The sequence below is a fragment of the Coturnix japonica genome, chromosome 1 (genome assembly GCF_001577835.2).
Source record: "Coturnix japonica isolate 7356 chromosome 1, Coturnix japonica 2.1, whole genome shotgun sequence".
In the NCBI taxonomy this organism is placed as follows: domain Eukaryota; kingdom Metazoa; phylum Chordata; class Aves; order Galliformes; family Phasianidae; genus Coturnix; species Coturnix japonica.
This window is the reverse complement of record NC_029516.1, coordinates 41,405,355-41,417,385: the sequence shown is the minus strand read 5'-3', so window position 1 is coordinate 41,417,385 and position 12,031 is coordinate 41,405,355. Positions and strand designations below refer to the sequence as shown.

Here is a 12,031-nt window from a genome sequence, read left to right as displayed (position 1 = left end):
GTTCCAGTGGCTGGAGCTACCCAGCAGTCCCCAGAATTAGTAAAGGCCAGTTGGAAAGAACTCCTCCTTCTTAGTTTTTTTTGTTCTTTTGTTTTTTGCAATACATATTCTGTGTGCTTCCTCTCTCACAGAAACAAAAACCTGTCTTAGTCTTTCACAAATCTTTAATTATTTGAGAGCCTGACTCTTCACTTTAATCTCCCTATTTTTGTTTGTCTTGGATAAATTCTGATGCTTTAAATTCTTAAAAATATTTATTTATGAATCCCAATGAAAATTCATATTTACAAGAAAGCAGCAAGAGAAAGTCAATGTATTTTGCAAGGTTTATAGCATGACAGTTCTCTGTATGCTGTGCTTCATATCTTGTGTACTTAATACTTAGGCTCAGTATTTTTGTCTGGAGCCAAACGATTGCTACAACAATTTAAAGAGATAGAATAATAAAAAAAATGAAGTCACACAGCGTTATCCTTTGATACACTGTTATCATTGAGCACTATTTAAATTCTACGACAGTAAGAACTTGATGGTAAACAGACACCTACTCTTTCTAAGAAAGGGATTTCAAAAGCAATGCTTACCGTGGTCACTGAATAGGAGTTGTTTCCATTTCTGTCTTTCTACTTCTGAAGCTTTAAATCCCAGCACAGATTTCAATTCTTGTAACACCCTTTTAGACTCCTCTCTCTCTCGTTTTTGTCTCTCTCTCTCTTCCTGGGAAAAGCAGTCAAAAGCTTCCCTATTATATTCATTGTCCATATCAGAATAATCAACATAGGCTTCCAATTCCTGAAGAAAGAAAAGTAATATTTTACATTTTCACTTTCAGCATAGACCCTAGAAGCTAATGCATGATCAAGTGATCTCAACACAGGTCAACCATGGTAGAAGGATGGAGCCTTGTCTGAGCAGAGCCAGTGGATCTGACATTCTTAAGTCCACTCAGTGCAAAGTTAACATTATTGCAGTCACCTAAGATTCACTTTCGTCTACAAGTATTCCCCAAGGATGGGGAATACCTTCCCGTGAAACACAGCAGAAGGAAAATATATCATTTTTTTCCTTACTTTTACAAGTTCCTTTATGAAATGGCTCCTGATACCTACTTGGCTTGCTTTGAATGCACAAGCAACTGAAAAAGGAATAAAGCCCAATTTTTATTCTGAATGACACTACTTCTTTTTTTTACCTGTTCTTCAGGGATGGGATCTCTGTCTTCTATGTATACAGTAGGCTGTATTAAAGGTACTGAAGTACGCTGTAGGTTATCACAGGAAGCTTCAAGCTTGCCTTCAGGGGAAAGGAAAAAAAAATGGATGAAGAAAAAAAGAAAAATGAAGATTCTGAGTGTTCAGTGATATTTTAGACTCACTCATGTCACGACACGGGCTAGAAGAAGTTGCTGTCAGGTGCATCAACTGCTCTCTTGCATAAACAGTATAGTCACCATTTTCAGACAGAAAAAGAAAATATTTAAGCTCAGTAAATCTCCTGACATTGTGATAATCTGCAAGGATATTGAAAAGTAGAATAAAAAAACCAAACTACTGGACAATCAGAGATGCCCCAGGAAGAACTGGATTTCAGATACAGCAGTTCAGTGACAGCAGCTGTGACATTTTGTGTTTCTGAACAGTCAACTGCATAAATACACGTTGACTGACCAGGCAACAACACTGAGAAAAGGATCTGAGGAGGCCAGTCAATTATACCCTGCTGTAAGAAAGAAGCCAGACTGCATATAAACAGCAGCACAGATTCTTAGCTACAGGAAATTACTTTTCTTCTCTGCTTGGCACTGATCAGGATGTGGATGGAACATAGTGCTCAGGCTGGAATTCCTCCACTCAGTGACACTGCAGACCAGCTAAAGGGTGTCCAGAGCAAAAACAATGGAAATGGTCAGAGGGCGAAATAAAGCATAGCCATAATAGAAGATCTGAAGGATATGGGGTTATGTGGAGAAGACAGAAAAGTTATTAGCTGTCTTAAAAAATGTAAGAGAAAGCTATAAGGAGGAAATGGATTTCCACTGTGGGTGGCCAAAAGCACTTTTTTTCTTTTATTTAATTGCAGCAAGAGCTATTTATATTGAATATCGGAAAAAGCATTCTACTGGTAAATGAGATTTAAGTGCTGGAATAGATTCCTGGAAATACTGTAAGATATCTCTATGCAGATGTTCTTAAGAGCAGGTAAACAACATCTACATACAGCAAAAGTACAAATTTGCCAATGAGCAGGGAAATGGGCAAGACAAACTTGACAAACCCCACTCATCTTTATTTTCAATTTCTAATCCACATGCTGAATACATGGGCATAGAGCCGTTCACATTGACAGTGACTCTAATGCTGTTCAGTTACCTGCTTTTGCAAACAAGGAAAAACATGTGATTCCCTGTTTGCTTGAGCTGAGCTAAAGATCTGATGTTCCAGATGTATTTAAATGTAAAATGATAATTTAAAAGAAATGTGAAGCACAAATATGGACAAGTTGCTCTATCTGTCATCTGTTTGGGGTGATAACATTGCTAAGGAGATGCTTCAAGATTAAGAATTCAGTGTTTTCACTAAAGCTGCTGTGGCTTTAGGTCCTCTCTGGTGGATCAGAGAATGTAAGACCAGGAGCTTGCAACAGGGTATTATGGTCCTATGGTACTATGGGAGCATCTGAATGTTCAATTGGTTAGTGCTAAAGGTTTTTGATTTGAGTTTAACAAACTGAGCTATTTAATACAGATGCAATAAATCTGCTTTGCCATGCAATGACTTACAGCAATTAGTATGCATTTCTTAAGATCCAGATGGTTATAAAGAAAAACATGGACACTGTCATACATGACATTCAAGTTGCCAAATTGGAGAAAAATGGATTTGATGGATGGACCACTAACTGGATAAGGAATTGGCTGGATGGTCATACTCAGATAGTTGTGGTCAATGGCTCAGTGTCCAAGTGACATTTCCTGAAACAGGAGACTGGTGATGAGTGGCATCCCTCAGGGATCAGTGCTATGCAACATCTTTGTAGGTGATATAGACAGTGGGATTGAGTGCACTCTCAGCAAGTTTGCAGATGACATGAAGCTGAGTTGTGCAGTTGACACACTTGAGGGAAGGGATGTCATCAAGTGGGACCTGGACAGGCTCAAGGTGGGCCCATGTCTACCTTATGAAGTTCAACAAGGCCAAGTGCAAGGTCCTGTACCTGGGTCAGGGCAATCACAAGCACATATACATGTAAGGCACAGAATGGCTTGAGAGCAGCCCTGAGGAGAAGGACTTGGGGGTGTTGGTTGATGAATGACTCAACATGAGCTGACAGTGCGTGCTCACAGCCCAGAAGGCCAACCATTTCCTACCCCTCCACTCCTCTACTCTCATGCAACACCATCTGGAGTAGTATGTGCAGTTCTGGGGCCCCCAACATGAGAAGGATGTTGAGCAGTTTAAGCGGGTCCAGGGGAGGACCACAAAGATCATCAGAAGCTGGAGCATCTCCCCTGTACAGGGACAGGCTGAGAGTCTCTGGAGAAGAGAAGGCTCTGGGGGGCCTTATAGTGGTTTTCCAGTACCTGAAGGGAGCCTACAGGAAAGCTGGGGAGAGACTATTTATAAGGGCACATGGCGACAGGATGAGGGGAAATGGCTTTTAACTGGAAGAGGGTAGATTTACATGTTAGACTACATGTTAGGAAGAAATTCTTTGCTATGAAGGTGGTGAGACACAGGAACAGGCTGCCTGGAGAGACTGTGGATGCTCCCTCCCTGTAAGCATTCAAGGCCAGGATGGATGGGGCTTTGAGCAACTTGGTCTAGAGGAAAGGTGTCCCTGCCTATAGCAGGCGGCTTGGAACTAGATGTTCTTAAGAGTCCCTTCCAATCCAAACCATTCCACGATGCTATGAAAACTGCTTTGAAAAACATGTGCTATGCAGCTACCTACAATGCCACAACTAGGACAGAACACGGTTCAAAGCAGTTCTTTAGTAGCTGGATGCTTCCAGTGAATAATTCAGCAAAAACATTCTGGTAAGTATCAAACTCAAGGAAAAGTAGATTTAAACACTAGATATGCTTTGCATTTACAGACAAAGTGAAAAGCAATGACTTTGTAATACTAAATACAATTGAAAGTTATTGCTAAAATTATTTAATATATACAGCCTTTAAGTTATGAAATATTTCCTCTCAAAACTGGGCCTAAGCCATTAACAACAGCTCCCTCTTCATCACTGTTCATAATTGATGTGATATTTCCACAGCTTTGTTATGGTTAGTTGAACTAAACATCTACTGCACAAAAAGCACTGTTCATCCACTTTGACACAAAGTGTTAGGCTTTTAACTACAGCGTTTTTAAAAAAAACAAAACACCAAATATTTGATTTTACATAATGGTGAATAAAGATAAAATAAATATGTGCTTAGCTGTTATATTATTTCAGCAGGAAGGCATCTTCTTTCAAAGAGCTTCCAGGAAGTATTGGAAAAAAACCTCACATATAATTCAATGAAGTAATTCACATAATTATGACTGACAGATGAGCTGCTAAGATGCATACAAAGAGATTACAAGTTAGCAGAGAGGTTGGACTCAGTGATCTCCTGAGGTCCCACAAAACCTTTGTGATTCTGTGATTATGTAATGAGACTTGACTTCATGCACAGCTTGAAAAGTTCAACTCACAGAACCTGAACTGCACAGCAATACATTATGAAACTCTAATGTAGTCAGATAAAATATAACATAATTTAAACACAACTTAAAAGCAGTTTCTGGGGAGTGATTCAGTAAACTAGTTGCAAAATAGAGATTCAAACCACACATATTTGCACCAGGCAAGTCACTGGACAAAACTGAAAGTGAAGGCTCTTTAATTATTTTGCTTCATAATATATATATTAATAACAGCAAGTTTTTTATGCCGTGTCTGTACCTATATGGAGCCTGTAGACATGCAACTCACCAGTGCTCCCAATTCTGATGTGAACATGAACAATGTCAGCCTGGACATCTTGGACCACAGCAGTACTCATCCACCTACTGGATACCCCACCCATATATCATTAAAAGCTCCAGGTCAAGAGATCTGAAGCTCAGTTCAATTACTTAAGCTAAACGTGACGTGCAAAAATAACCGCATGGACAGTAGAGCTCACCAAGGCAAAACTTTGGCATGTGCTGTTTACGTCACTTTTAAACACACAGAATATTAGCTCACTATATCTGAGAGAGCAGGTAAACAGGTGTTTATTTATTACAGGGAAAAACCCACCACTGGGCAACACTTGGAAATGTACCATCCCCAAACCACATGCCTAATGGACTAAGTTAGTATGGTTCTTTTAATTTTTTTTTTTACTGAAACAAAAGCTTCAAGGCCACCTCAATGAAGAAGTCTGACAAATAGACAGCCTTCTCAGAGAGTAAAGTTTTTAAGTCTCTTTAGCTGAAATTCAGAAAACACAGGCTGAATGCAGTTCTTGATCTATTTGCCCATTCCAACTCTAAAGTGTATCCCTTTAGTTGCTAAATTAACCTCCCATGTTTACCTTTTTTATTTGGGTTTCTTCCACCCATTTTCTCCACCTGAGAAATGGCTTCTTCCCAGCAGCTGTTGCTTGCCTGCATATGAGGCTGAATAAACTTCAGTTTTTGTTCCAAAACCTGGTGGGCTTCTGTTGTTAGTTCAGGTGTCTCCTTAGTGCCAACAAGTTTTTCAAGTTCATCCTCAAGAATTATTACCCTAATAAAATGAACAAAAATAATAGAAGTAAATACTTGACTTCACAATTTCTTCAGGTATTTAATATCCCGTGATTCTCTTTAGCTTCTAAAGATCTAGTTTGGCCATCTCCTCAACAATGCCACAAATTTTGAAAACTAAGATCCATTTATCCACATTGAGACACACCATTCACTCATTATAGCAATTCTTATATGTAAGATTAAAGGAATAGATAGTTTTCAGTTATTTCATCAGCCAGTGATGAAATTCTTAAAATATTTTCTAAGTAGTTACTATGAGCTGAACTTTCTTATAAAGCATTTGGCATGTTAAAAAGTCAAGGGAAGGTAAGTGCATTTTCAGGTTTTTTTTGAAGGGTCAGACAAAAGCAAAGATAGAAAATGAAGTACTGCTTAGCTTTGAATTTTCAATAGATATTGAAAGAATAATCAGGGAACAATACTGGATTCCCCATTGAACCAAGACTCTTTGACCTCACTTTATATAAAAATACACTTAGATGACAGCTGAGAGCTCAGACACAGCAATGGGAAGAGTGTGAGAATGGAAGCAGTGAAACAGAATCCTTGAAGCATTCTTTAAATAATTACACTGTCAAAAAAACATCTTTACTACTTTACTTTAAAGCAGAGCTGCTACCTTCAGTAAAATCAATCAGGAACAGAACAGGCACGATGTACTTGCAGTGACTGTAAGTACATGCTTTTTTTGTTTCTAATCTGGGATATAAACTGACAACCCAAAGAACTCGAAACTGAAGCCTTCTTCCCACAGGCATCAGCTCTTAATTCATGTGTAAACATACTCATTCAGCAGTGCCTTGAGATGAAGCTGCAAGCTGCGTACTGCTGTCTGAAGGCTGTTCAACTCTCTTGACTTCTGTTTTGTTCTGGTTGGTCGTTCAAAACCTGACTGATGCTGAGTTTCAAAGTACCGATAGAACTCATAGCTTCTCTTGAGCTCCTCTAGGCAGGCAGCATGTGTATGAGGTAGGCCTTGAGTCACATCAGACAAGATATGATGAGGCAACCGTTCAGGGGAGATCAAGGGCTTGGGGGACGCATTGGCTGGGGAGAGGAGCAGTACCAGTCTCCTGAAGAACTCCGAACTCTGCCCTACCCAGAGCTGAAAGAGAACCTGCAAAACAAAGTAAGGTTAGCTCCGTGCACCTGGAACACAGCCAGCCTCCAAAATAAAGGTGCAGATACAGAATGCAAAAACATTCCTCAGCCTACCATAAAAACACTGAAAAAAAAAGTAAGAAAATCCACTAAGTATTTTTGAAGGATATCTCTTACCATGCAGGTTCAGACCTAGTGCACCTCAGATGACCATTAATTTTTCAGTGAAGTGCATTATATGCAATTACGTTCAAAAGGTTGTCAGAGACCTAAATTTTCATATTCTCATCAGGCAGTCTCATTATTTGCTATAATCTTCAAATACCCTACAGCTCAAAAAGAGCTGCCAAAATTCCAGTGGCAGCAAAGACGTTTTTTTCTTTATAACATTAGGCTATAATTTCTACCATCCACTTAATAACTACTGCATTGGCCCACAACCAATCTTGAAACAGGAGCCTAATTGCACTCCAACAAAAAATATTCTACTTTCTGGACAAAGCTGACTTAACTCCTTTCTTCAGCCAAAGTGAGAAATCTCATGAATGCTGTTAAAGAGCTGTAAGACTCGAAACACAACGTTTTATATGGTACAAAAGAGATTATATAATTATGCTGGGAAAAAGCAAACCCACAACTTAACTTCTTAGGATTTTCCACTTCAAATGGAATGAGCAGTTTTCTTTGTTTAGAGAAGACAATTGGCTGTATGCACCACAACCTGCAAGGATGTGCATCTTTCTAGGAGTGATTACCTTGAGTGCAGGCAAGCTGAAGCCATCTGTGAGATTGTGTGCCTCCTCTTCAGATACCTGCTCTTCGCTCAGACCCAGACCCAGGTCCTTAAAAGGGACTACACAGATGTAGCTGGTCACATTGTCACTCTCAGAGTTCAGAGGGTAGGTTTAGCCAGAGTTAAGGTGGCTAACAAAGCAATTTTTGCATTAGACACATAAGGCAAAAAAACACCTAATAAAATGGCATACCATCCCTGTTTAATCGAACTTCTCACCTTTCCTCGCAGAGCAGGTTTTAAAGGCTCAGAGAAGCATAAGAGATAGAACACCGAATAAACTTCTACGTCTAAATGCAACCACATTAAAAGAAACAAACGCAACATCTCAGCATTGCTCTCAAGTGAGGAAATTATCCTTAATCAATAAATTCCCAATAAACTGATCGTGTCAGCCTCAACAGAGACCAGAGAGAAGATTTATGTTTTGATTTACAAACTGAATATTCTCATCTCTTGGGTCACATGAAGGTCATTAGAAGTACTTCTCTCTTATCCAACTGATAAGTTTTCCGGGGAAGCCACAAGTTCTACTCGCTCTCACTCCCAAATTTTCCACCTGCTAAATTCTCTTAGGATTGTACTTGCAATAGTGCTCAAGAAAATGTTTACTGCTTGGGTAGGAGCACATTGCATAAAGGGAAATTTCTGTGGCTCAGGAAACATCAATACTAAATGTTCATGCTCTGAATAAACACATTTCCGACTAATTTCTCCTCAAAGTCCAGGAAGAAAGATGCCTGTGAAGTGCTCTCCAGAAGCATGAATGCAGATGAAAATCTGCAATGCAAATGACTCAGGAACACAGCATCTGCTGCTTCACATAAACACAGGGTCAGTGGGGTCAGTGGGGTCAGCTAATCTAAATTAACCTGAAAGTGAGTCCAGCAGATGGAGCACAGGGACATTAACTCTACCAGAGACCGAAAAATCAGGTCAAAACCTTCATGATCAATTATCTTAGAGACTAACCACAGTCTGTGTTAATCTTTTTCTGCAACAGCATGAACATCTTAGCAAGCAGTTTGAACACGTGGATTTTTAAGTTATATAAAAAGTTACAGGGAATCTCTCAAACAGATGGTTGGACCAAATGAGCCACTTATGCACAGTGTATCTCAGGTAGGGACCCCCATTAAACTCCCACGCCATCTCCTGCCATGCCCTCTTACTTCCAATAATTATCATTAAAAATATAATGACACTTCCTTGGTGTACTTTGATTTAAAACATACGTCTTTTTCTTCACATCGTGAGATTAACTAAAAGGATGGAAGTGCAGTAAATAAACGTAACTTATTTAAACGCTCCTGTCTTTGCAAAAATACTTTTCTCATGTTTAACTTACATCCTTTATTAGCTTTATTAGAGAATAGAAAGATAATAAATAATAAACTGTCAAATCCAGAATAAAATATATGTACAGTAAATATCTAACTTCTGCCTGGAGGCAGAAATTCACACATTGAATTTCTACTGGAAGATATTTCAAGCCAATGAAAACAAACAAACAAACAAACAAACAAAAAACTAACCAAAACACCTGTTCTACTACACTCCACTACATTCTACATATAGAATGGTTCTATATAATGCTTCTCTTTTTGTTTGTCAAGAATTTATACACAGAAAGTATCTTGAATTGCTGAGGACATACAGATGACGATTCAGATTTGATTTCGTGAAGCAAGTATCACTGTTTGATTTGGAACAGAAAACCCTCACCCTTAAATGTGTCTTTTGTCTTATTAATGTAATAAGAATTTCATCCAGATTGTCTGAAATAGGAAATTGATTTACCTTTGAACATGGAGACAAGGATTGAAAGCGCATATTGTTCTGAGGAAAGGTTATTTTTGTGTGAGGAAAAAAGATGGCTTGGGTGTAATCACAAAACAGCGCCTACATCACAGGCATGGCCATCAATAATTGGGGCAATGTTTTCAATACACGGGATCATATCTCACACTGCAAAGTGCAAAAAAAGAAATATGGTGACTGTTCCAAACCAAGCACAAGACAAAATTTACAATGCTACATTTTCATTACTTTTTGTGTAGATATATAATTAGATATTGTATGTTTCTAGTCATGCCAACTCTAAACACTGGCACGAATGCAGGTAGAAAACCATATTAGTAGAATATCTGTACAGATGGGTTCTTACAAAAGGATATTTTTTCAGCATGTACAGAGTAGCCAGTCTTGAAGCTCGGAAGTTGGCTCTGACAGATCGATAGACGGCTTTCCGGAGACCAATAAGATGCTGACTAGGATGCTGTCCAGCTTTATTAAGTGGGCAAGCGGCACTGACCCTGTCAAGCAAACTTGAAAAGTAAAATGTGATACAACTGTACAGATGTCCTAAAGTATTTTTAAAAGATAGTACATCAGTTTTCATTTCCTATCATTTCAACATTATTTTTTTTTTAAATTGCTCAGTAACTATCTCACACACACACACAAAAGAAATTCATCACACCAGTGAATTATTCAGTCAAACATTTAGTTAAGCAGCTACGATTCCTCTGTAGGCAGCCTGATTCCAGTCTCACCTGAGCCACAGTAAAATTCCTGAGGACATTTGTCTTCTCCAAAGTGTTCCAAAAGAACATAGTAAACGTAGGCAGACCACAACATTATCTGCTATAAAACTATCACAAGCCCATTGTAAGTTTGCAGATATTTAACATTTACCTCTTTGCATGCAAATTTGAGCTTTAAATACTTTTTATAGAAAAATGTGCTACTACTGTTTTTCAAGCAAAACACTATTTTTGTTCAAATTCCCTGCAGAATTACTCTCTAGGTCAACAGAAATGTTACTTAAGTGGTGGAACAGCTTTTATCAATCATGCAATGAATGACAGCAGTGTTTTGTGTAAGTCAGACAGGTAACATGAGATGTATGCAATTGTATAAAGCATATGTGAAAATACATTTTGGTATGCACGTGTTCAGATGAATATACAATTTAAAAGACAACATTTGCTTATTAGACTATACCTCAAAATGTCTTTACAACAGTAAGAAATTGTCTAATCTGGAAATAAATTGGATTATGAACTGAGTGAATGTTAAATATATCTACAGAGTCTTAAGACACACAGTCTGATGCCAAACCTATGGCTACAACACTGGAAATGGCCTAGATGGACAGTTCATCCTCTCTGGCACTGCGTTTACTAGAACAAGATTGAAAATGGACAAGGTGTGGTCATTAAGACTGCCAAACTGTTAGGGGATTGGAAGCCTGCTTCTGCTCTCACCTTTCTCAGAGCAAAGTGATGAGTTCATCTTGTATCTGTAACTCAGGACATGCCAATCTCTAATGTTTTCCTAGCTTGTGAAGATAACAATTAGAAGTGTACAAGGATAAACTCTTGCACACTAAGGCTCTGGGTGAACTGTCAGAAGCAGGACCAAAGAGAAGAGTAAAGCTATTTTACTAATAAAAACCATCCTCCAGTAAAAAAAAAGGAAGAAATTTATGTTACTCTACAGCAATGCAAGCATTTTCATCTTCTGCACAGAACTATAGCACATCTCACGTACTGTGTGTACTGCCAGTATTCAACAAAAAGATTTGTATTGCTTCTTGGGAGGCTTTTTTCCAATGGTTTTTTTTTAGTTTGTTTGTTTCTAATGGAATAATTCTTTATTCCAGTAATGTCAATATAACTTGCTATAAACTTCCATGTGACAGACATGCCATATCTCTAGCTTCCTCAGTTTTCATTTATCTTCTACATACTTCAATTGAACTTACATTATGTTATCAGCTTTGGATATCAGCCACAAAGAGCAAAAAATTTACAAAAGGTTAAAAGTGAATTTCCTGTTCTCTGCTGCTCCATATCCACTTTCCCTGTAAAGAACTATAATTTATTTCACAAATCAAATTTTAAACAAAATTTCTCCTTTAACAAACCTGCATATGCACTTGAATAAAAAACTATTTCTGTACTCTAACACAAAAGCAAATTCTACAGAGATGCTACACACAACAACATACACACATGGTTTGATTCTAGTTGAAAATATATAGAGGTAGTTCTCTGGAATAAAGTTAATTGTATCAGTGACAGACAAGAAAATAGTTCCTTGTTTTTTATTGCTGCAGCCTTTCATTGCATATCCCTACAGTTTTCATTTTATAATTTAATAATGAGCATACTTTCATTAGCCAGGAGAAAATCCAGCCTGCAACTCATGATCAAGACTCATTTGTCTAATTGCAACAGAGACAGAAATACTGCTGTTCTGCCTGAGCAGAGCCCTTTTCTACACCAGCTACGTAACTTCTGAAATCCAAATTACATCAGCAAGACCTTGAGCGTCTCTGCATAACAGAGCTCT

General features: G+C 38.3%; 1 protein-coding gene across 4 annotated transcripts in view; it reads right to left on the bottom strand.

Annotated features, from left to right (window-relative positions):
* VEZT (vezatin, adherens junctions transmembrane protein) overlaps positions 1 to 12,031 on the bottom strand; it is a 39,750-nt gene that overhangs the window by 3,361 nt on the left and 24,358 nt on the right. For 2 of the 4 annotated variants that reach the window (XM_015858414.2, XM_032443950.1), the window contains exons 6-11: positions 9,850 to 9,999; positions 7,635 to 7,782; positions 6,564 to 6,895; positions 5,562 to 5,755; positions 1,193 to 1,293; positions 585 to 792 (exon numbers count right to left, since the gene is read on the bottom strand). In XM_015858414.2, coding sequence (XP_015713900.1) covers positions 585 to 792; positions 1,193 to 1,293; positions 5,562 to 5,755; positions 6,564 to 6,895; positions 7,635 to 7,782; positions 9,850 to 9,999 — 1,133 coding nt within the window. The remainder of the gene's footprint in view (positions 1 to 584; positions 793 to 1,192; positions 1,294 to 5,561; positions 5,756 to 6,563; positions 6,896 to 7,634; positions 7,783 to 9,849; positions 10,000 to 12,031) is intronic. The other 2 variants (XM_015858422.2, XM_032443952.1) reach the window with 1 other exon arrangement.